Below are 23,080 nucleotides of genomic sequence, written 5' to 3'. Positions count from 1 at the left end.
GCAGAGAAAGGGACAGACACAATGACAGTTACAACAGAACTATAAACCCAGTGAGAATGAGGAATGAATGGATATTGGGAAGTTGTATCAGGAGTCAGAAGCAGCAGTGCAGAGAAGAGAAAGGGACAGACACAATGACAGTTACACAGAACTATAAACCCAGTGAGAATGAGGAATGAATGGATATTGGGAAGTTGTATCAGGAGTCAGAGGCAGCAGTGCAGACAAGAGAATAAGGACGTTGCAGATGTGCAGTGAGATTTTCCTCTGTCCATGGTGCTATTTACTATAAATCAGGATTATGGGGGTGATAACCTCAATGAGAGAAAATATACTGGTTAAAGGAGAACTAAAGCCTAACTAAAGAAGTAGGCTAGAAATGTTGTAACCCTAATACAAGCCCAAGGCAACCACAACCCTTTAGCAGTAAAGATCTGTGTCTCCAAAGATGCCCCAGTAGCTCCCCATCTTCTTTTCTGCTGATTCACTGATTCACATGCTCTGTGCTGCTGTCACTTACTGAGCTTAGGGAGCCACTTATATACTTATATACAGTACACATAGAATAGAAATGTCACAATTTGTGCTGCTGTCACTTACTGAGCTTAGGGACAGGCTTGAATACGTTTTTAAAGGTGTCATTAACCCAAAGTTCCCCTTTACACAACTCCCAGCTGTTAGTGAATATGTAGCTGCTTTACTGCAGTGCTGCACTGTCAGTGCTCCTGGGTGTCAGTGTCGTTAGGAAGGGAGGTGCTAGGGAATTTGCTATAAATCTTAGACCCAGTAGGTGTAGTTGAACTAAATTTCTCAGCAGGGGGCAGCAAGGGCCCCTTATGTCTGATAATCAGGTGGAAGGTTCTAGGGAAGCTCCTTTACCCGTGGGATCAGCAGGTCATTCCCATCAGCCTCTTCTTTCCTACACCCAAAACAGAAAGTCTATGACACCCTTAACTACAACTCCCATCATCCTCTGTGTCGCTACACCAGGAATCAACAGCCTCACTCTCATTGCCCCCAACTCCCAGGACCCAGTACCCTGTGTGTTGTACCTGACAGAGGCCCCGGGGCCCAATCCTTTCTGTGGGATCCGTTTAGTTTTAGACTGTAAGCTCTGTTGTATCAATTATTGGCTGCTTCGTATGTAAATCTCATGTTCCATGTATGTCCCTGCGTATTGTGCTGAGGAACAGGTTAATAATCACGTGATAAGAACAACATTAACCCATTAACTCCCGACTCAGCTTTACCCATTCCTGATCTGTAACTGATGAATCTCTCTCCTTATTATTATTATTATTATTATTATTATTATACCCTCAGTGACCCCTTCCCCTAACTGGGAGGTAAGTACCATAATACAGGGGGGGGTAAGTACCATAATATATAAGGGGGGGGGTCGGTACATTATATACAGGGGGAGTCGGTACATTATATTCAAGGGGGGTCGGTACATTATATACAGGGGGGGTCGGTACATTATATACAGGGGGGGGGGTCGGTACATTATATACAGGGGGGGTCGGTACATTATATACAGGGGAAGGGGGTCGGTACCAGTCGGTGTGCGGTTCCCCGATGACCAGCAGGTTCCGGATTGTCCCGGAGGGGTCGCCGAGTGGTGCCGGGGTCGGGCTGTGTCTGATGGAGCTGAAGAAGCCGGAGGGTTGGGAGACGCTGTGTCCGGCGGGTGGGGGTTCGGGGCGGCCCAGGTCAGACAAATACCCGCTGGGCAGTGACCCCAGGAACCCGCTGTCCGACAGCCGCCGCTTCAGGTAATTCATGTCCCGGCTCTTCCCTGAGGTTCCGCTGAGAGAGATCCAGGGAAATAAAAGAGCGGCTCCTGGTGCTTCTCGGGGTCGGAGATTCTTCAGTGTCCGGAGATTCCCCCGAGACTGACGCGCCGTTGCCGGACAGGTGAGAGGCCCCGATAGTCCCGGTGCTGATGCTGCGCTGAGTCTCCTTCCCGAGGAGCCAATCACTGCTCCCGATGTCACTGTGCGCTCAAGCTCCTCCCCCGGCCTCAGCTCATTCGCTCCTAATGGGAGGGACTGACATTCCCGTGCTCTGGGCTCTGCCACTCCCCTTCCTGTCTGAGATATACCCCGACCCCAATCATCCACCGACCCCACTTTCCTCCCCCTCGCTCCTGTCCCAAAAATCTGACCTACCCATAATCTACACTTCCCTCTTACTGACAAGTGTCCCTATAATAATGACACCCCAGTGTCACCCCCTCAGTGATACAAAACCTGGTTCTGCCCAAATTAAGTCTTAACCATGATCATCAGACAGTAGGACAAGATGGAGACAGTAGGACAAGATGGAGACAGTAGAACAAGATGGAGACAGTAGGGCAAGATGGAGACAGTAGGACAAGATGGAGACAGTAGAACAAGATGGAGACAGTAGGGCAAGATGGAGACAGTAGGGCAAGATGGAGACAGTAGGACAAGATGGAGACAGTAGGGCAAGATGGAGACAGTAGGACAAGATGGACATAGTAGGACAAGATGGAGACAGTAGGACAAGATGGAGACAGTAGAACAAGATGGAGACAGTAGGGCAAGATGGAGACAGTAGGGCAAGATGGAGACAGTAGGACAAGATGGAGACAGTAGGGCAAGATGGAGACAGTAGGGCAAGATGGAGACAGTAGAACAAGACGGAGACAGTAGGACAAGATGGAGACAGTAGGGCAAAATATAGAGAGTAGGACAAGATACAAATAGTAGGACAACATAGAGACAGTAGGGCAAGACAGAGGCAGTAGGACAAGAGGGAGACAGCAGGGCAAGATAGAGACAGTAGGACAAGATGGAGACAGTAGGACAAGATAGAGACAGTAGGGCAAGATGGAGACAGTAGGACAAGATGTAGACAGTAGGGTAAAGTGGATAAAATAGACCAAGATGGAGACAGTAGGGTAAGATTGAGACAGTAGGGCAAGATGGAGACAGTAGGGCAAGATGGAGACAGTAGGACAAGATGGAGACAGTAGGACAAGATGGAGACAGTATGACAAGATGGAGACAGTAGGACAAGATGTAGACAGTAGGACAAGATGTAGACAGTAGGACAAGATGTAGACAGTAGGGCAAGACAGAGACAGTAGGGCAAGACGGAGACAGTAGGGCAAGATGGAGACAGTATGACAAGATGGAGACAGTAGGGCAAGATGGAGACAGTAGGGATGGAGAAAGTAGAATAAGATGGAGACAGTAGGACAAGATGGAGACAGTAGGACAAGATGGAGACAGTAGGGCAGATGTAGACAGTAGGACAAGATGGAGACAGTAGGGCAAGATATAGACAGTAGGACAAGATAGAAACAGTAGGGCATGACAGAGGCAGTAGGACAAGAGGGAGACAGTAGGACAAGATGGAGACAGTTGCACAAGATGGAGACAGTAGGACAAGATGGAGACAGTGGGACAAGATGGAGACAGTAGGGGCAAGATGGAGACAAAAGAAGACAAATATATGGCCATGGTGAGTGGATAAAATGCTTCTCTCAGTCCTGTTATGGTTTTCATGAGCCCCATGTGGGGGATTTATCTTTGCTCCTCATCAGATATAAGAAGACATTTGTTCTCTCACTGACAATGGGTGGGCTTGGAGTGGGTTCTTTTATGTTCTCGTAGACCTACACCCCTACTGGTCTGGTCCTGCTCAGGATCAGAACAACAGTCACAAGATCAATTACATTTTACCTGAGAGAATCATTGGTGTCGCTGCCTGGAGAGGTTTAACTGAAAGAATAGGAGACATAAGAAGAGTTTGCTTAAGCAGAGTCACCAAAACCACTAACTATATACAAATATGAAATTCTGATATAAGTGAAACACACCACTCACAGGAGCACTGACACTTGATAAATTATCCAACACCAGAGATTGTAACCTCTTGGGAGCAGAGACTCACAACTACAATAAGAATCTCATGCTCCAGTCCTGCAGCTCCATAGAAATGATGAATCCCCAATGATTAGAGAAATCATGAGTCTAAAACAAATCCACAGCATCTGAGAGGGGGTGGTACCTACAGGCAGGAGGGGGTGGTACCTACAGGCAGGAGGGGGTGGTACCTACAGGCAGGAGGGGGTGGTACCTACAGGCAGGAGGGGGTGGTACTGATGGGATGGGAATGAGTGATTCATTGGTGGGGAGGAAAGGAGATCTCACCATCAGCATAGGAAGGGGTTCTTTACTTAAGGACAGTCAGGTTATGGGATTCCCTACCAAGAGAGGGGGAATGAGTGATTCATTGGTGGGGAGGAAAGGAGATCTCACCATCAGCATAGGAAGGGGTTCTTTACTGTAAGGACAGTCAGGTTATGGGATTCCCTACCAAGAGAGGGGGAATAAGTGATTCATTGGTGGGGAGGAAAGGAGATCTCACCATCAGCATAGGAAGGGGTTCTTTACTGTAAGGACAGTCAGGTTATGGGATTCCCTACCAAGAGAGGGGAATGAGTGATTCATTGGTGGGGAGGAAAGGAGATTTCACCATCAGCATAGGAAGGGGTTCTTTACTGTAAGGACAGTCAGGTTATGGGATTCCCTACCAAGAGAGGGGGAATGAGTGATTCATTGGTGGGGAGGAAAGGAGATCTCACCATCAGCATAGGAAGGGGTTCTTTACTGTAAGGACAGTCAGGTTATGGGATTCCCTACCAAGAGAGGGGAATGAGTGATTCATTGGTGGGGAGGAAAGGAGATCTCACCATCAGTATAGGAAGGGGTTCTTTACTGTAAGGGCAGTCAGGTTATGGGATTCCCTACCAAGAGAGGGGAATGAGTGATTCATTGGTGGGGAGGAAAGGAGATTTCACCATCAGCATAGGAAGGGGTTCTTTACTGTAAGGACAGTCAGGTTATGGGATTCCCTACCAAGAGAGGGGGAATGAGTGATTCATTGGTGGGGAGGAAAGGAGATCTCACCATCAGCATAGGAAGGGTTTACTGTGAAGTTAATGTGCCCCTCACCTCCATCCACAAAGACAACATGGTACCCAAAATATTGGGCAGTGGAGCACAGTCCTTATGCCCTTAGGTCTGTTACATGTTTATGTGATATGTATTGGAGACTCCATTATATTGGGTATGAAGTCCATGTCTCTGTACATACAGCACATTTAAAGGATAATAGAATAGAGGGGGGGTCATAGTTGGACCTCACAAAAATGTACCAAGTTGTGTTTACAAAAGACTCCTATAAATACAATATTTGTGATTAAATGCAAAGAAAACAGCTTGTGTGTAAGTGACATGGGGAAGACACGATGGAATCAGATTTATTGGCTCTGGGATGTGACGCACCATCTGTTCCTACAGTTTATTCTCCAGTCAGTGCAGAAACAGTTGCTAATAGTCGTAACCAGCAGTTCATCTGGTGAGTCAAGTGCACTGACACTGCTACAGTGAATCAATGTAATGATGTGTAACAATGTCTCAGTGTAACAATGTGAGACTATAGTTGTGTCAGACAATGAGTAAGTAACAACCAGGTGTAACAATGTCTCAGTGTAACAATGTGAGACTATAGTTGTGTCAGACAATGAGTAAGTAACAACCAGGTGTAACAATGTATCAGTGTAACAATGTGAGACTATAGTTGTGTCAGAAAATGAGTAAGTAACAACCAGGTGTAACAATGTCTCAGTGTAACAATGTGAGACTATAGTTGTGTCAGACAATGAGTAAGTAACAACCAGGTGTAACAATGTCTCAGTGTAACAAAAGGAAATTCCCGGCCCAGTTCTCTGATCTAACGGTCCCTCCTCAGAATCTCAGAAATCACAAACGAGCTGAATTTTCCCATTAGAGCCCGTGATTGTGTTATGTCTATTTTTAGTCACCAGAATTAATAAATTGAATTACTTTTACCTTCACTTGACAATGATTTAAAGGCAAACTGAACCAGGCCAGACACTACAGATGCCCAAGGCAACGTTTCCCCTACCCCAACACTAGAGCTGAAATTTTGGGGAGTCATCTGATTTTTCTCCTCACTGCTTTGAATTCTAAGGGATTTGCTGGTTGCTAAGGCCATGTATCCTGGTAACCAGAGTGGGGAGTCATTATGAGTCAGGTTTGTATTGTGATTTCCTGATCACTTATTTGACTTTGAAGGTGCAGGGAGTTAGATACTCACCTCCAGCAGCGACACTTTAGTCCAAGAGGCAGGAGAGTGGGTCGGGTCAGTTTTGGGGGACGTTGTTACTCCACTTTCCCCACAGTCTCTGACTGGCCCCCCCGCTCTGTTATGTTGTTGAACTGAATGTCCCTGCAGTGACTCCCACTCATATTGCTGCAGCCCTGGTGTATGTGGTTTGCACAGTAAATGCATTGAAAAGCTGTCCTGGTTGCTATGGGAAGTGGGACCCTGGATACGACTATTTGAAAACGGGTTCCATAGTTACACAGGGTGGAAAAAGACTTTCATTAGGTTCAGATTTGTCTCCATGAGAAGCTGCTGAATGTTTTGTAGATTCCTCTCAATCCCATTTCCTCCTATAGGGAAAATTCCTTCCTGATCCCAATCAGCCAATGAGATCAGTCCCTGGATCAGTTCTGCACTAAACATGGCCGACCCATATGGACCAAACCAACGGATTCTGTAGCAGGGGGCACAAGTAGGGGGACGAGCACATAAATGATTGGACCAGTTGCTGCTCCTCTTCAACCAATGGGAATTGACTGATATTCTCTGACCAATCAGTGACTGCTCTACATGCCCAGGTGTTTGGTAACAAGGACATTGGCCCAACCAAATCTCTCAGTGTTTGGTCACGTCAAACCGATTCGTTTACTGAGAAATTACCCCAGAGGACCCAGTAGGGAACTGATAGACATAAATATGTTTATAAATAAAATCTTATTCCCTGAGTTCAGGGGGGGGGGCCCTAAAGTGATTTTGCCCAGAGGCCCAGAAACGTCAAGTTCTTCCAGTGTCCGGAGAAACCAACTAACCCCATGTCATTAGAGATAGTGATCCAGTCCAGACATTTCTTATATTCTCATTTCCTCTTTCCATTTTGTGTGACCAGGAAGTAGGAAGTAGGAAGTAGGAAGTAGCTTCAAACAAACCCAGGACTGGATCATCACCGTCACTGTATTAACCGACCCACAACTGTAAGAGGCAAAACAGAGGCAAATAAATTGGATTTAGTTCATTATGTACTAATGGCATTTGTTTCATTCCCCTGAGCTTCCTGCGCACAATATTGTGACACAATGAATTAGCTCATTAGCTAACGATGAAGCACAGGCAGCTCTCTCCTCTCTCCTCTCTCTCTCTCTCTCTCCTCTCTCTCTCTCTCTATCTCTCTCTATCTCCTCTCTCTATCTCTCTCCTCTCTCTATCTCTCTCTCCTCTCTCTCCTCTCTATCTCTCTCCTCTCTCTCTCTCTCTCTCTCTCTCTCTATCTCTCTCTCCTCTCTCTCTCTCTCTCTCTCTCTCTCTCCTCTCTCTCCTCTCTCTCTCTCTCTCCTCTCTCTCTCTCCTCTCTCTCCTCTCTCTCTCTCTCCTCTCTCTCTCTCTCTCCTCTCTCTCTCTCTCTCTCTCTCTCTCTCCTCTCTCTCTCTCTATCTCTCTCTCTCTCTATCTCTCTCTCCTCTCTCTCTCTCCTCTCTCTCCTCTCTCTCTCTCTCTCTCTCTCCTCTCTCTCTCTCTCTCTCTCTCTCTCTCTTCTCTCTATGCACTTCATGCGACTCCCCAGGGGAAACATCTCATAATCCCAGACTCATACGCTGGTTACTTGGTTAGCTGGTTACTTGGTTAGCTGGATTGTTGGTTAGCTAATTACTTGGTTAGATGGTTACTTATAGGCTGGATATTTGGTTAGCTGGATGCTTGGTTAGCTGGATACTTGGTTAGTTGGATACTTGGTTAGTTCGATACTTGGTTAGCTGGATTCTTGGTTAGCTAATTACTTGGTTAGATGGTTACTTATAGGCTGGATACTTGGTTAGCTGGATTCTTGGTTAGCTAATTACTTGGTTAGATGGTTACTTATAGGCTGGATACTTGGTTAGTTCGATACTTGGTTAGCTGGATTCTTGGTTAGCTAATTACTTGGTTAGATGGTTACTTATAGGCTGGATACTTGGTTAGTTGGATACTTGGTTAGCTGGTTACTTGGTTAGTTTGATACTTGGTTAGCTGGATTCTTGATTAGCTAATTACTTGGTTAGCTAATTACTCGGTTAGATGGTTACTTATAGGCTGGATACTTGATTAGCTGGATTCTTGGTTAGCTAATTACTTGGTTAGCTGGTTATTTAGCTGGTGAGTAAGTTGTAATGACTGGGGGATGGAGTTATTCTATAATGGGACACAAGTGCAGATGAATATTTGGGGCACATTTCCATGTATCACAAACTCCCAAATTATTTACGGAAATGGAAATGTTTCTGGAAGGCGACTGGAGAATTCCATTGATTCCTTTTAGTGATTAGCAAAACGCAATAAAGTCAATGGACATTTTTTTCTTAAGGTGAACTTTAGTCTCGGTGACAATTTTGTCTTGGCGACTTTTTTCTGTGGCGAATTTTAGCCGCAGTTTCACAAAAACATTTGCAGATAGAGAAATGCTGAATTTTGCAGCAAACGCACGGCTGGAAAAAAAAATGTGCTCATCACTAATTGCTTTAAGTCCACATTATTCCCTAGTTATTCCCAAGATTCCAATGATCATTCCTGAGTATCAGCAGCTGAAATAAAGAGCAACAAGTGGACAGGGAGAAATGAAGCTGCAGAACAAGAGGAGGAATCAAGAAAGAACATTTCACCCCCGGGACCAGCACCACTTGGACCTTTCCATTGCTGAGACTCCACAAGGGCAAGTGCTGGAGAAGCTGCTGCTCATTCTTCTGGCTCCATATTCCTGTGGCCCTTAAATACAGGGGGTTTCAACTTTGAGGTTCAGGTTTTAGACGCAGGTGTTGGTGCATCTAAAGGCTAATTAATTCCATTATGTTCTGCCTGTTTGTATTCAGGTGGGTCCATTCCCATCAGTCCCTGCCCCAGTGAGCTTACAATCTAAGGTCTCTATCACATTCCCATCAGTCCCTGCTCCAGTGAGTTTACAATCTAAGGTCTCTATCACATTCCCATCAGTCCCTGCCCCAGTGAGCTTACAATCTAAGCTCCCTATCACATTCCCATCAGTCCCTGCCCCAGTGAGCTTACAATCAAAGGCCCCTATCAAATTCCCATCAGTCCCTGCCCCAGTGATCTTACAATCTAAGATCCGTATCACATTCCCATTAGTCTCTGGCCCAGTGAGTTTACAATCTAAGCTCCATATCACATTCCTATCAGTCCCTGCCCCAGTGATCTTACAATCTAAGGTCCCTATCACATTCCCATCAGGCCCTGTCCCAGTGAGCTTACAATCTAAGATCCGTATCACATTCCCATCAGTCCCTGCCCCAGTGAGTTTACAATCAAAGGATCCTATCACATTCCCAACAGTCTCTGCCCCAGTGAGCTTACAATCTAAGGTCCCTATCACATTCCCATTAGTCTCTGGCCCAGTGAGCTTACAATCTAAACTCCCTATCAGATTCCTATCAGTCCCTGCCCCAGTAAGCTTACAATCTAAGGTCCCTATCACATTCCTATCAGTCCCTGGCCCAGTGAGCTTACAATTTAAGGTCCCTATCAAATTCCCATCAGTCTCTGTCCCAGTGATTTTATAATCTAAGGTCCCTTTCACACTTCCATCAGTCCCTGTCCCAGTGATCTTACAATCTATGGTTCCTAATCACATTCCCATTAGTCCCTGCCCCAGTGAGCTTACAATCAAAGGCCCCAATCACATTCCCATCAGTCCCTGCCCCAGTGAGCTTACAATCAAAGGCCCCAATCACATTCCCATCAGTCCCTGCCCCAGTGATCTTACAATCTAAGGGCCTTATCACATTCCTATCAGTCCCTGCCCCAGTGAGCTTTCAATCCAAGCTCCCTATAACATTCTCAAGACATTAGGTTTAATTTATGAGAAGCCAGTTAACCTGACTCTTTATTTGGGGTGAGCAGGTAACTGGGGTAACCAGACAGACATGGGGAGACTCAGGGCCGCCATCAGGGGGGGACAGGGGGGACAAGCGTACCGGGCCCGGGCATGAAGGGGGGCCCGGCAGCGCTGCATTTTTTGAAGATCCGGGCCCCCCTTACGAGCGCCCGAGCCGTACGTCTTGCCTCTTCAGTGCCGAATGCGGAAGTGCCGAAAAGCCGAAGCCGATGCGCCGAAAAGACCCGAAGTCACGGAAAAAGCCGAAGTCCCGAAGTCACGAAGCGCCGAAAAGACCCGAAGTCACGAAAACAGCCGAAGCCGAAGTCCTGAAGCGGTGAAAAGACCCGAAGTCACGAAAGGAGGCGAAGTTGAAGTACTGAAGCCATGAGTTCAATTCTACTGAACACCAGTTTGTGTTTTTTTTTTTTTAATCCCCTGGCCACCAATGTATTATTTTAATATTCTATAGGCCCCTGCCACCAATCTTTTTTTTAAAACTTTTTTTGTGGGGCCCCAATTTTTTTTTTAACTCGTAAGGGGCCCCTTGCCACCATTGTATTTTTTTTTTTTTAAATTTTTTAAATTTTTTTAACTTGTAAGGGGGCCCCTGCCACCAGTTTTTTTTTTTTTTCCAAAAAAAAATTTTTTTTTCAAAATTTTTTTTGGGGCCCCAATTTGTTTTTAACTTATAAGGGGGCCCCTGCCGCCAATGGTTTTTTTTTTCGAAAAAATTTTTTTTTTTTTTTCAAATTTTTTTGGGGCCCCAATTTGTTTTTAACTTATAAGGGGGCCCCTGCCGCCAATGGTTTTTTTTTTCAAAAATTTTTTTTTTTTTTTTCAAATTTTTTTTGGGGCCCCAATTTGTTTTTAACTTATAAGGGGGCCCCTGCCACCAATGTTTGTTTATTTTTTAGTTTTTTTAAAAAATTTTTGTTGGGGCCCCAAGTTTTTTTTAACTTATAAGGGGGCCCCTGCCGCCAATGGTTTTTTTTTTTTCAAAAAATTTTTTTTATTTTTTTCAAATTTTTTTTGGGGCCCCAATTTGTTTTTAACTTATAAGGGGGCCCCTGCCACCAATGTTTGTTTATTTTTTAGTTTTTTTAAAAAATTTTTGTTGGGGGGCCCTGACCATCAATAGCTTTTTACAACTTGTGTGGGGGGGGTTACTTTTTTAGCGCTGATGTCTGTGTGGTCTTTTAACTGCGATGTGGAGTGGGCGGGATATGGGGTGGAGCTTGGTCGTCAGTGTGGGCGGGGCCCCAAAAATTTTGTTGTACGGGGCCCCGTGATTTCTAATGGCGGCCCTGGGGAGACTATACACACCCCTTGCTGATGCCACAGCTGGAATCTAAATGGCAGTGTCAGGCCGATGTGTCACCCACTGAGCCACGACATTGTCCCGCTTTCAGAATCCCTATGTTTAGTAACAATCCCAGTTTGGGCAGGGGCGCTCCACCAATGAGGCGAGTTGAGACACTCGCCTCAGGCGGCAGCGCCCCCCTGGTTACCAGGGGCGGCAAAAATGCCGCTCCTGGTAACTAAGAGCCGAATTTCCGGTTTTCAACCCGGAAATTCGGCTCTTGTAGTGCAGAGAGCGCAATTGCGCTGTCTGCACTAGCGTCGTGCAGCGCCCCGACCCCCTCCTGCGCAGAAAATGTGAGCGCCGTGAGGAGGGGTCGGGGCGGCAACGGAAGGCCGCCTCAGGCGGCATAAAGGCGCGGATCGGCGCTGAGTTTGGGTCAATTTCCAGTTCAGTGTAAGAACGTAAGATGCTGATGACTGATAAATAATGTTCCAAGAGATAAGTGAATTTCGCTGTGGAAATGACGCCCATAGACAAAAATGGAGGAAAAAAACACCGAGCATCAAAAAAAGATTGTCATCCATAGACATGTAATGCATTTTGGTGAATTTTCGCCATTTTTGGCGAAACTAAACGAAACGGGTCAAATTCACCCATCCCTGTTATTAACGAATAATATGACTGACCCTAATGAAGGGGAGGTGCTTATACCCTTGTGTTATTGTTTCATTGCCCCCTATTGTATTATGGTTGGTAATAAATATCATTTGGGAACAAGTGATTTTCCTCAGGTCTGAAACTTTAACTGTATATGAAGCGTCACTCATAGGGTTGCAGAGTTTTCCTATCAATAACATTGGCATCAAGTATCATTTTTACCGGCCAGGTGGCAACCCCTAGTCACTCAGTATGGCAGCTCCATGGAGCCTATTGGTGAGTCTCACTGCAGTGAAATGGTTAATGGAAATGCTATTGGCAGAGACTCAGCGGAGACTGGAGCTGTTCCCTCGTCTCATTATATTTCCAGAGCTGAAAATCTTATAATTAAGGGCTTCTTGTTGCCCCTCGGCACTGGCAGTTCTGACTGCGCAGGTAGATGAGAGATTTAATGGAAACATGAGAATTCCTTTTGTGCAGAATAAGGGGGAGAGATCCCCCCGGGCACCTGAGGAACAGAGAGAAAGATCCAATGAGAAGCTGAGCCCCCACACCGGAACATTCTATGGAACAAAGAGCAGAAATAATGGGACAGAAATATCTACAGACCCGACACATCACCAGCCAATCACTGGGATTCTGCAACTGAGCCTACAGGGAGGGGTTTAGAGGGGAGGAGCCAATAAGCCTGGGGGTCCGGCTCCATAAATGTAACTCCCGGGACCCCTGAGAATCAGCAGTGAAACGGGCTCATATTTCCTATTCCATTGTTTTCTACCCAACAGGCTGCTCCTGGCGCACTGATGCACAGCTCCTCTTACTGTATCAGATATTCATATTCTCTGTATCACTGTGGGGGGCTACATGACAGACAAGGGGGTATTACAGACATCAGGTGCCCATCCAGTGAAGGGTATAAACAAGAGTGTGGGGGCTCAGTATGTGTCTAATGAATTGCACCCCCTCTCAAGCTCCAGACAGTCTGACACACAATATTCATATTCATTTATTTCTTTGTTTGCTGCAGAGACAACCAGCATGGCAGCTTCCACATCTATAATTGAAGGCTTATTGCAGTACTGTGACACCCTTACAAAATAAGGGAAATGAAGCTTTCCCTTGTACCTTAAGTAATTATATTCCCAGTATACAGCCTCTCCATTCACCCTTAGGTGTGACTGGTTTGTAAGCAAGAGCTCATTCTAAAGTGAAGTATCTGGGCTCTGAGAATGTATTTACCTTTTTCAAAAAAGCAAACATAGAGCAATTTCAGTTTCCCTGTTTAGTCGATGTAATAATAACATTTTCCAAAAAAAACTAACATATTGATACACACATACAGCCCTATTCATTACACTGCTGCATGGGGAGTTCTGTACCTTTAAGGATTAGCACAAACTGCCGCCCCCTACTGATCAATACGTTTATTTACCTTTCTGACACATCTCCCCACCCACTAATAAAAGAAAGAACATGATGTTTTATTTCCATCAATAACATCTCATAGATCCCAGTGATTCAGCACAAATATCATTGGAACTTTATAAATATTCTCACTGCAGTTATTATTCATTATACAGACTGGACTGAGGGATTGTAATACTGCATCATCAGCATAGGAAGGGGTTCTTTACTGTAAGGACAGTCAGGTTATGGGATTCCCTACCAAGAGAGGGGAATGAGTGATTCATTGGTGGGGAGGAAAGGAGATCTCACCATCAGCATAGGAAGGGGTTCTTTACTGTAAGGACAGTCAGGTTATGGGATTCCCTACCAAGAGAGGGGGAATGAGTGATTCATTGGTGGGGAGGAAAGGAGATCTCACCATCAGCATAGGAAGGGGTTCTTTACTGTAAGGGCAGTCAGGTTATGGGATTCCCTACCAAGAGAGGGGAATGAGTGATTCATTGGTGGGGAGGAAAGGAGATCTCACCATCAGCATAGGAAGGGGTTCTTTACTGTAAGGACAGTCAGGTTATGGGATTCCCTACCAAGAGAGGGGGAATGAGTGATTCATTGGTGGGGAGGAAAGGAGATCTCACCATCAGCATAGGAAGGGGTTCTTTACTGTAAGGACAGTCAGGTTATGGGATTCCCTACCAAGAGAGGGGAATGAGTGATTCATTGGTGGGGAGGAAAGGAGATCTCACCATCAGCATAGGAAGGGGTTCTTTACTGTAAGGACAGTCAGGTTATGGGATTCCCTACCAAGAGAGGGGGAATGAGTGATTCATTGGTGGGGAGGAAAGGAGATCTCACCATCAGCATAGGAAGGGGTTCTTTACTGTAAGGGCAGTCAGGTTATGGGATTCCCTACCAAGAGAGGGGAATGAGTGATTCATTGGTGGGGAGGAAAGGAGATCTCACCATCAGCATAGGAAGGGGTTCTTTACTGTAAGGACAGTCAGGTTATGGGATTCCCTACCAAGAGAGGGGGAATGAGTGATTCATTGGTGGGGAGGAAAGGAGATCTCACCATCAGCATAGGAAGGGGTTCTTTACTGTAAGGACAGTCAGGTTATGGGATTCCCTACCAAGAGAGGGGGAATGAGTGATTCATTGGTGGGGAGGAAAGGAGATCTCACCATCAGCATAGGAAGGGGTTCTTTACTGTAAGGGCAGTCAGGTTATGGGATTCCCTACCAAGAGAGGGGAATGAGTGATTCATTGGTGGGGAGGAAAGGAGATCTCACCATCAGCATAGGAAGGGGTTCTTTACTGTAAGGACAGTCAGGTTATGGGATTCCCTACCAAGGGAGGAGGAATGAGTGATTCATTGGTGGGGAGGAAAGGAGATCTCACCATCAGCATAGGAAGGGGTTCTTTACTGTAAGGACAGTCAGGTTATGGGATTCCCTACCAAGAGAGGGGGAATGAGTGATTCATTGGTGGGGAGGAAAGGAGATCTCACCATCAGCATAGGAAGGGGTTCTTTACTGTTAGAACTGTAATTGATCATGGTGGTGTGAACTACAAGTCTCACAATGTACAGGTGAGGGTTGCGCATGTATAAAACAAAGGAATATAGTAAATGTGTTGGTATGTTGCGGGGCAGGGTTACACACAGATGAGTGATGTAATGTATAAAGGCTGGAGTGAGTGGATGTGTAACATAATAGCCAGAACACTACTTCCTGCTTTTCAGCTCTCTTGCTTTCCACTAATTGGTTACCAGGCAGTAACCAATCAGAGACTTGAGGGGGGGGGCACATGGGACATATCTGTTGCTTTTGAATCTGAGCTGAATGCTGAGGATCAATTACAAACTCACTGAACAGTTATGTCCCATGTGGCCCCCCTTATAGTCACTGACTAACTCAGAGTTAGAGAGCTGAAAAGCAGGAAGTAGTGTTCTGGCTATTATGTTACACATCCACTCACTCCAGCCTTTATACATTACATTTTTGCCTAACTAACTATATTAGATACATTTTTTATTTTGTACAGCCTATTTATTTACCCACTTTTTATTTTCACACTGAACTGTTCCTTTAAAGAGGAAATTCACTTTGCAAATATAGTAAATGAGTTGTTCCATTTCCCAGCAGCTCCTACTGAGCATGCTCCCTGACTGTTACTAACGTCTGTCCCATAGCAACTGTTACATACGGTACATGAGTCCCATTTCCCAGCAGCCCCTACTGAGCATGCTCCCTGAGCTTCATTAATAGTTACAGCTGGTGGATGAGATGTTGGGGTTACACTGATGCTGCTGAGAAATGTAACAAATGGTTACAGATTAGAGAGTCACAAGCAGCGAGTGTCACATTTTGAGCTTCACACAGAGACCCACAAGCTGCTGATTGGTGCAGGGAGCTGTGTATAGTGAAAGGTGCGGCTGGTTCCACAAATGGAAATTAACAGTTGAGAGGTGCGGGCAAGAAGGGGTTAAATAGATGTGGGGAGTTGCTCATAGGAGTGGATGGGACTCAGGTAAAGCAGGGGTTACAGACGAGACTCACCTCAAAATGATCAGACTCTGACTGAGGTTTATTATTCCAACCGGACAAACTTAAATAAGTACTAGTTCTGTGTAATAATAATAATAATAATAAACTCACCGATCTGCAGTTTTACATCCTTACTGCTGTCACATGGCCATTCCTCTATAACATACAGTTTGTTCAACGAAATCCCATCGTTTGTTTAGAGCTTCTCTCCCCTCACTGCCCAACCTTAAACTGCCCAACCTGCGGACTAATTGGGCAACGTACTGGTTTAGCCCTGTGCCAGGCTCCTGTCTGTCTTACCCTGGAGATTTAAAGGAGCCAATACCTCAGGCTGGGTGTTATATACCTCCCATCATATACAGCCAGCCTACTGCGACAGAGCTCTTTGTCACCAGATATAAAGGGGATATGATCACTATATTTAAATATATAAGGGGGATATGATCACTATATATATAAATATATAAGGGGGATATGATCACTATATATAAATATATAAGGGGGATATGATCACTATATATATAAATATATAAGGGGGATATGATCACTATATATAAATATATAAGGGGGATATGATCACTATATATAGATATATAAGGGGATATGATCACTATATATAAATATATAAGGGGGATATGATCACTATATATAAATATATAAGGGGATATGATTACTATATAAATATATAAGGGGGGTATGATCACTATATATATAAATATATAAGGGGATATGATCACTATATATAAATATATAAGGGGGATATGATCACTATATATAAATATATAAGAGGATATGATTACTATATAAATATATAAGGGGGGTATGATCACTATATATATAAATATATAAGGGACAATAAAGAAATAGAGAAAGTACAGAGAAGAGCAACTAAGCTGATATGGGAAGGGCTCAGTAATTAAGTCTTTGTTATGGGAACATAATTCAAGGGGAAGTCCGGCTTCCAAACCAAGAGGCCACATAACACAGAAACCCCTAATATACCCATCACAGTTACTGTACCTATTTCTTCAAAAAGTATAAATAAATGTCATTTTCTATGCTGAAGTCCAGCTGTGTAACAATTCTTCTCTTTCTGCATCATTTGAAATCCTGGCAGGGGAGGAGGGACTAAACACTGATGTGACACATTGTACTTACAGACAGACTGCAGGAACTACATTACCCACAATGCATTGCACTGGGATGTTCCTTCCCTTATTGAAATCACATGAGCAGGGAATTGTGGGGTTTGGAGGCTGCAGGTTGAGGACAAATGGCTGTTGATACAAACAAACAGTACAAATGAATATATAGACTTATAAAAAGTTAGGTGACCAAAGTCTCTGAGTCTTCCCCTTGGTTGTCCGACCCAACGATCTTCGTTTCTCCTCGAGTACAAAACAACAGTCCGAAATTTTCTTTAAAAGGTCAGCGCTAATTTAAAGCTCAAGGGAAAAAATATGATGAAAAAGAGAAAAAATTAATTTTTTATAGTGTAGTATTTACTGAGAGTTGTAGTTCCACAACCAAAAAAACTATTTGGTGCAGTTACCCTTTACGATTCACCACAGCTGGCTAGTGAATGGGTACTTACAAACGTTTAGATTTAGCATATGCACATCACGATTGGTAGAGAATAAAATTGTAGGGTAATCCTTCTGAGCTGGAAGAGGTTAAAAATGCGCAAATATAGTGTAAAACCCTTTTTATTAAATATCCTACAAAACCAACTGGTTGCACTCACATTTTAGTAGTTACAACAGGCACATAGTCACTTATCCGTGCAAGTCCGTACTGCTGCAAGTCTTTACTAGCGGTTGCTATCAGTGGCGTAACTAGTTGTTACTGGGCCCCATAGCAAATTCAATTTAGGGCCCCAAAATATTTATAAGTTGGCCTATTTTACCAAGATATGTTAAAATTGCTAATTAATTAGGGTCTCACTGGGCCCCCTACACTCCTGGGCCCCCCTGCAACCGCAGGGTCTGCTTCCTCTATAGTTACGCCCCTGGTTGCTATTGGGGTTCCGACCAGCGTTTCCTCCACAATCCGCTTGCCGCTTGTTGCTTCCTGGACGCTTGGATGTGACGTCAGCCGTCTATGCCTTACGCGTTTCGTCGCTTAACGACTTCATCAGACGCTTCCGTAAGCATACCTCCCAACTGTCCCTTTTTCGGAGGGACAGTCCCTCTTTTGACAGCTCAACCCGCAGTCCCTCATTTGTACTGGAAAGTCCCTCTTTTCTCTGCACTGAACAGCCAGAAAAAGAATTGGCTTTTAGCAGAGAGCCCAGAACAGCCAACAGGTGCAAATAAGATACTTTGTAACAATTTTGAGACACAAAAACACAGTTTAGATAAGGAGAAATATTTTCAAACTTTCATAACCTGCCTGTAATTAGGGGGTGTGGCCACAGAAAGGGGTGTGGTCAAAAAAATTGCTGCGCAATGTGCGGAAATTTTTTTTTTGTCCCTCTTTTTACTTCTAAAATGTTGGGAGGTATGCACGCAAGTGTAGTCTCCGCTATGCCTATGTCAGTGCAGATGAGAAGGATGGCGGCTTTTTAGATTGGAGATATATTTTGCCTGCACAAAGCCATGCTTCTCTAGCAGTCCAAGCGGAACGGAATCTGCATACAATAGACCCTATAAAAACAATATCCTTCCTCGCCGCTGTGTGTAGCCGAGTGCGGATGACATCATCCTCCTCTGGTGTGATAGGATTTTGGTTTTTTAGGATATTTAATAAAAAGGGTTTTACACTATATTTGCACATTTTTAACCTCTTCCAGCTCAGAAGGATTACCCTACAATTTTATTCTCTACCAATCGTGATGTGCATATGCTAAATCTAAACGTTTGTAAAGTACCCATTCAATAGCCAGCTGTGGTGAATCGTAAAGGGTAACTGCACCAAATAGTTTTTTTGGTTGTAGAACTACAACTCTCAGTAAATACTACACTATAAAAAATAATTTTTTTCTCTTTTTCATCATATTTTTTTCCCTTGGGCTTTAAATTAGCGCTGACCTTTTAAAGACAAAGTAACATTAGTCAGACAGCTCAGCAAAGTAGTCAGACAGATCAACAGGAGAGCAGGGGGCTGGGCTTAGGGAATGTTCCAAACCATTAAAAATCATGAAAAATCTGCATATTGTTTAATTGATGTATATTGCAAAGTTGCTTGAAATTATGTTTACTTTTCAAAAAGCTAAAGTTATAATTGTTTGGAGTTCGCCTTTCGGTATTTGGGGATAGTTTGTAGCAGCTACAGAACTGAAGCTTCTTATTGCTATTTGTGTCCTCTAGAGGGCAGCAACTGCTTATTTTCCCTTTATTTCTTTTCAGTCAATAAGGAGAAGGTTTCCCTACAAAATATTTGTTTAACAACCTTGGGCTGGGGGTGGCTGCTGGGAGTTATTAGCATTATTAGTTATAAGGCAGAGGGTTGTGTACTATACACACACATTCAGTTGCCCAGTGTCGGACTGGCGGGTCGCTGACTCCCTGGGACTTCCACCACAGGGGCCCCCACCCCCACCCGGCCCCCCTGCCTCTGCGGCAACCCCCCTACAGACTCCCAGCAGCCCACCCCCTCTGGGCCCCCCTGCCTCTGCGGCAACCCCCCTACAGACTCCCAGCAGCCCACCCCCTCTGGGCCCCCGCACATACCTGTCCTGTATTTGCATTGAGATTGGGGCTGGAGGGGGGGGATCAGGGGGCAGCACGGCTGAAAACAGGTGCAGGTCTTGGCTGGTGGGGCCCACTGGGTTTTTACCTGGAGTCCCACCAGCCCAGTCCGACCCTACAGTTGCTCTGTTGCCTCTTGCCCAGCTCTGGGCCCAGATGGTGAGTCATTGATTACACACATGTGACAGTCAGTGAAGGTTCCCTGTGTTCAGCTGACAGTTAGTTACATGCCAGTGACTGGGCAAATTCACAACATTTTCTTTTTCCACTGACGCCATTGTTTGTGCATTTAATCCCCCTGTCATTTGCCTCTGGACTTGTCTTTCTGCCCCAGGGTTTGTTGGAAAGTTTCCCTTAATTAATGAGTTTCTGAGCAAACAGAGATGGTCCGGCGCTGCTGACCCGCATCCACTCTGGCTGTGCAAATGCACCAAAACATGCGACAGGGTGTGGTCAGGACCCGGCAGAACAGGAATGCATCCGGGATCTGTGCATTTAATGCCCCCACCAAAATCCCAGGCACTGAGCTTGCACTTTCCACCTCTGTATGTACAAGTGGCTCAGAGGCTGTGTCTGCCAACATATTCCACTGCCCCAGTGAGCTTGCACTTTGATTCCTTTATTATTTCCACTAATCAGATCCATCAGAAGTCATTTAACTGTCTAGTGGGGTTAGACCAACCTGTAGCCAATCAGAGTCTTGGAACATCCTCAGGACTAGAAGAACCTGTAGCCAATCAGAGCATGAAGCTAAGCCTGGCATCTGAGTGGTGTCCTGTGTCACATGTCTGAGCTTGGTTATTGCAACTTTTGTTCACAGATTTGCACAAATTTTTGCAGTGGAGACAGTGTTTATATCATCACCAACATCAACATTTAGGGGGTACAACCTCCCTTCATCAGGTGCCAGGACAACAGAGAACCAGCACCACTTCTGCACAGTGAGTAGACTTTGGGTCTGCAGTGTATCAACTACAATACATTCAGCTTGGTTATTGCCAATGACATTTTGATATTCCAGGTAAAAATCCTGACCCAGCAGGGGACAGGCGCCTCCACACAGCCTTAACCACCAACCTGAAGAGTGCGCTGAATGCAGCCTTCCTTGTGCTCCCCAAAAGCTTCTCCAAGGAGGAACTCTACCTGCAGCTTGTGGGGCTCTCCTACAGTACTAGGGGGCAGTTGCACAATAACTTCCCAAATCCGCCTGATTCCTATAATGAAATGATCCAATTAGTTCCTAATCCCTCCCAGTGATGTGCAGTACTCACCTGTATCCAGAGCTCCTGACCACTTCCTGCTTGTAGACTGACCACTTCCTGCTTGTAGATTGGCCACTTCCTGCTTGTAGATTGGCCACTTCCTGCTTGTAGGCTGACCTGTCCCACTACTCAGACAAGTTGTTTCTGTTGATACAAAGTATCACTGATTCATAGGGCATTTATATTGCCAAATGGGCAACTTATAATATAATAAACAGTATTGTCAGCCTGTGGGTTGTTCTGCCCCAGCAGGTGAATAAGAGCCCGAGGGGCAGTACCAGTAGCTCATGGCTTTGCCCAAGAAACTGCCACAGAGCATCACTGGGCTTGTCACCCTCTGGGGGAAGAATCGTGACATGGAAGAGATTTTACGTCAGGTGGTGCAGGACCCTGATTGCAGCAGTGGGATACAGCAGTATGATGCAGCGGTGGGATGTAGCAGTATGATGCAGCGGGGGATGCAGCCGTGGGATACAGCAGTATGATGCAGCGGTGGGATGTAGCAGTATGATGCAGCGGGGGATGCAGCCGTGGGATACAGCAGTATGATGCAGCGGGGGATGCAGTGGTGGGATGTAGCAGTATGATACAGCAGTATGATGCAGCGGGGGATGCAGCAGGGTAAGTACAGGCACAACTGATGGGGCCACAAAGCAGGGGGCATTCTCTGGGGGTTCAGGTGACATTCCTGGGGTGGGGTATATTGACTGGCAGCTTGGTGCACTTGTGGGCACTAATATTGTTCCTGTGTAATGATAGGAGTCTCCCCAGTGTGGCACCCAACCAGCAGGGTGTTTTCCACCCAAAATGCCAGCAGGCTGGTAACTCTGCTCTGCCAGTGTAGAAAGAGTTAAAGGGCTGGAGGGACCAAGGGTGAAATCCACCCCCTCGTGCAACTCATCTGATGGAATGTTCTGGGGCAGCATGTTTTTTGCAGAGGGGGTATCTGTGTTCTGATTGGCTCCCTTCCCCTGCGCCTTAAACCACCACTATGTCTGTCCCCCTGCAGCTCTCTATGGCATTGTGCGATCCTCCAGCCTGTCTCAGAGCACCAAAGGGATCCTCACTGCTGGTAGGTACAGTGTTACCCTAATACATGATGCCCCCCACATGCACTTGATCTGCACTCGCCACCTGCTGCTGGGCCTTAAATACTGGTCCAGGGAGGTGAGTCAAGAAGACGGTGCAGTTCATTAATTGCCCCTTGTTATTGCCCTTGCAGGAGTCAAGAAGACGGTGCAGTACAGCTCCAAGGAATTCTATGAAATGCTGCGGAGGCTCCGGAAGGGCAAATCCTGATGTTTATTGTTTGGCTGTTCTTTGACTCTTATTTACAGTGTACCCCTTTGTTACCCCTAAATATGGTGCCCCCTAATAAATCTCTGTACTGACTTGGTCCAGTCCCAGTGCGCAGTATCCACCCAACTGTATATAGAGACCAGCACTGATTGGCTGAACCACTGAGCATTGTGGGTAATGGCTACACACACATCCCAGGCAGATACTGCCCTAACTATAATCCAACTGTCAGTGTGGGCGCCAGTCAACATGCAGCTGCCAGTTCAACCCCTCACAAACATTTTTTTGATTATTAGTGGAACACTTAGGGGGTTATTTATGAAAGGTCGAGTTGTCTTTTCCATGAAAAATTTGAGTTTTCAAGGGTATTTTTCAGTCAAAATTTAAATTTTTTAAAAACAATTATGGGGATTTATTATATCCCGACCCCAGAAATCGCTCATCCAAAAATACTCCAGCTAAAACCTGCCGAGGTCATTTACCAGTCAATGTGATATTAGTTAGTAGCCTTCAAACAGTCGGGCAGATTTATCAAATTCGAATATCGAAATTGAAGGATTTTAGCGCAAAAGCTTCGATCGTTCAATCGAATAAAAATCGTTCGATTGAATAAAAATCGTTCGATCAAACAATGAAATCGTTTGAATCGAACAATTCGAATAATTTTAAGCGATCGATCGAAGGATTTTTATTCAACCAAAAAAAACTTAGGAAAGTGCTGGGGTAGGTCCCCATAGGCTAAAATTACACCTCGGCAGGTTTAAAGTGACAAAGTATGAAGTCAAAGTATTTTTTAAAGAGACAGTACTTTGACTATCGAATGGTCGAATGATTTTTACTTCCTATCGTTCCAATCATTCGATTAGATCGAATTAGATCGAATTTGACCAATTCGA

The 23,080-nt window shown here is 45.1% G+C and overlaps 1 protein-coding gene and 1 long non-coding RNA gene across 2 annotated transcripts in view; one reads left to right on the top strand and one right to left on the bottom strand.

Moving 5' to 3' along the window:
- Nucleotides 1–1,870, bottom strand: part of syn2.L (synapsin II L homeolog) — a 104,139-nt gene extending 102,269 nt beyond the window's left edge. The window contains 1 exon segment of the mRNA NM_001085734.1: nucleotides 1,558–1,870. Within this exon segment, the coding sequence (NP_001079203.1) occupies nucleotides 1,558–1,784 (227 nt within the window). The 5' untranslated portion in view covers nucleotides 1,785–1,870.
- Nucleotides 1,871–20,762: 18,892 nt separating this feature from the next.
- On the top strand, nucleotides 20,763–22,276 carry LOC108704052. The gene is made up of 3 exons (XR_005967081.1): nucleotides 20,763–21,506; nucleotides 21,895–21,957; nucleotides 22,108–22,276. It is a non-coding gene; the product is annotated as an uncharacterized LOC108704052 (long non-coding RNA).
- The last annotated feature ends 804 nt before the right edge of the window (nucleotides 22,277–23,080 follow it).

Source organism: Xenopus laevis, chromosome 4L (genome assembly GCF_017654675.1).
Source record: "Xenopus laevis strain J_2021 chromosome 4L, Xenopus_laevis_v10.1, whole genome shotgun sequence".
NCBI classification, from domain to species: Eukaryota; Metazoa; Chordata; class Amphibia; order Anura; family Pipidae; genus Xenopus; species Xenopus laevis.
The sequence above is the reverse complement of the archived record's forward strand: the minus strand, read 5'-3'. Positions and strand labels throughout refer to the sequence as shown.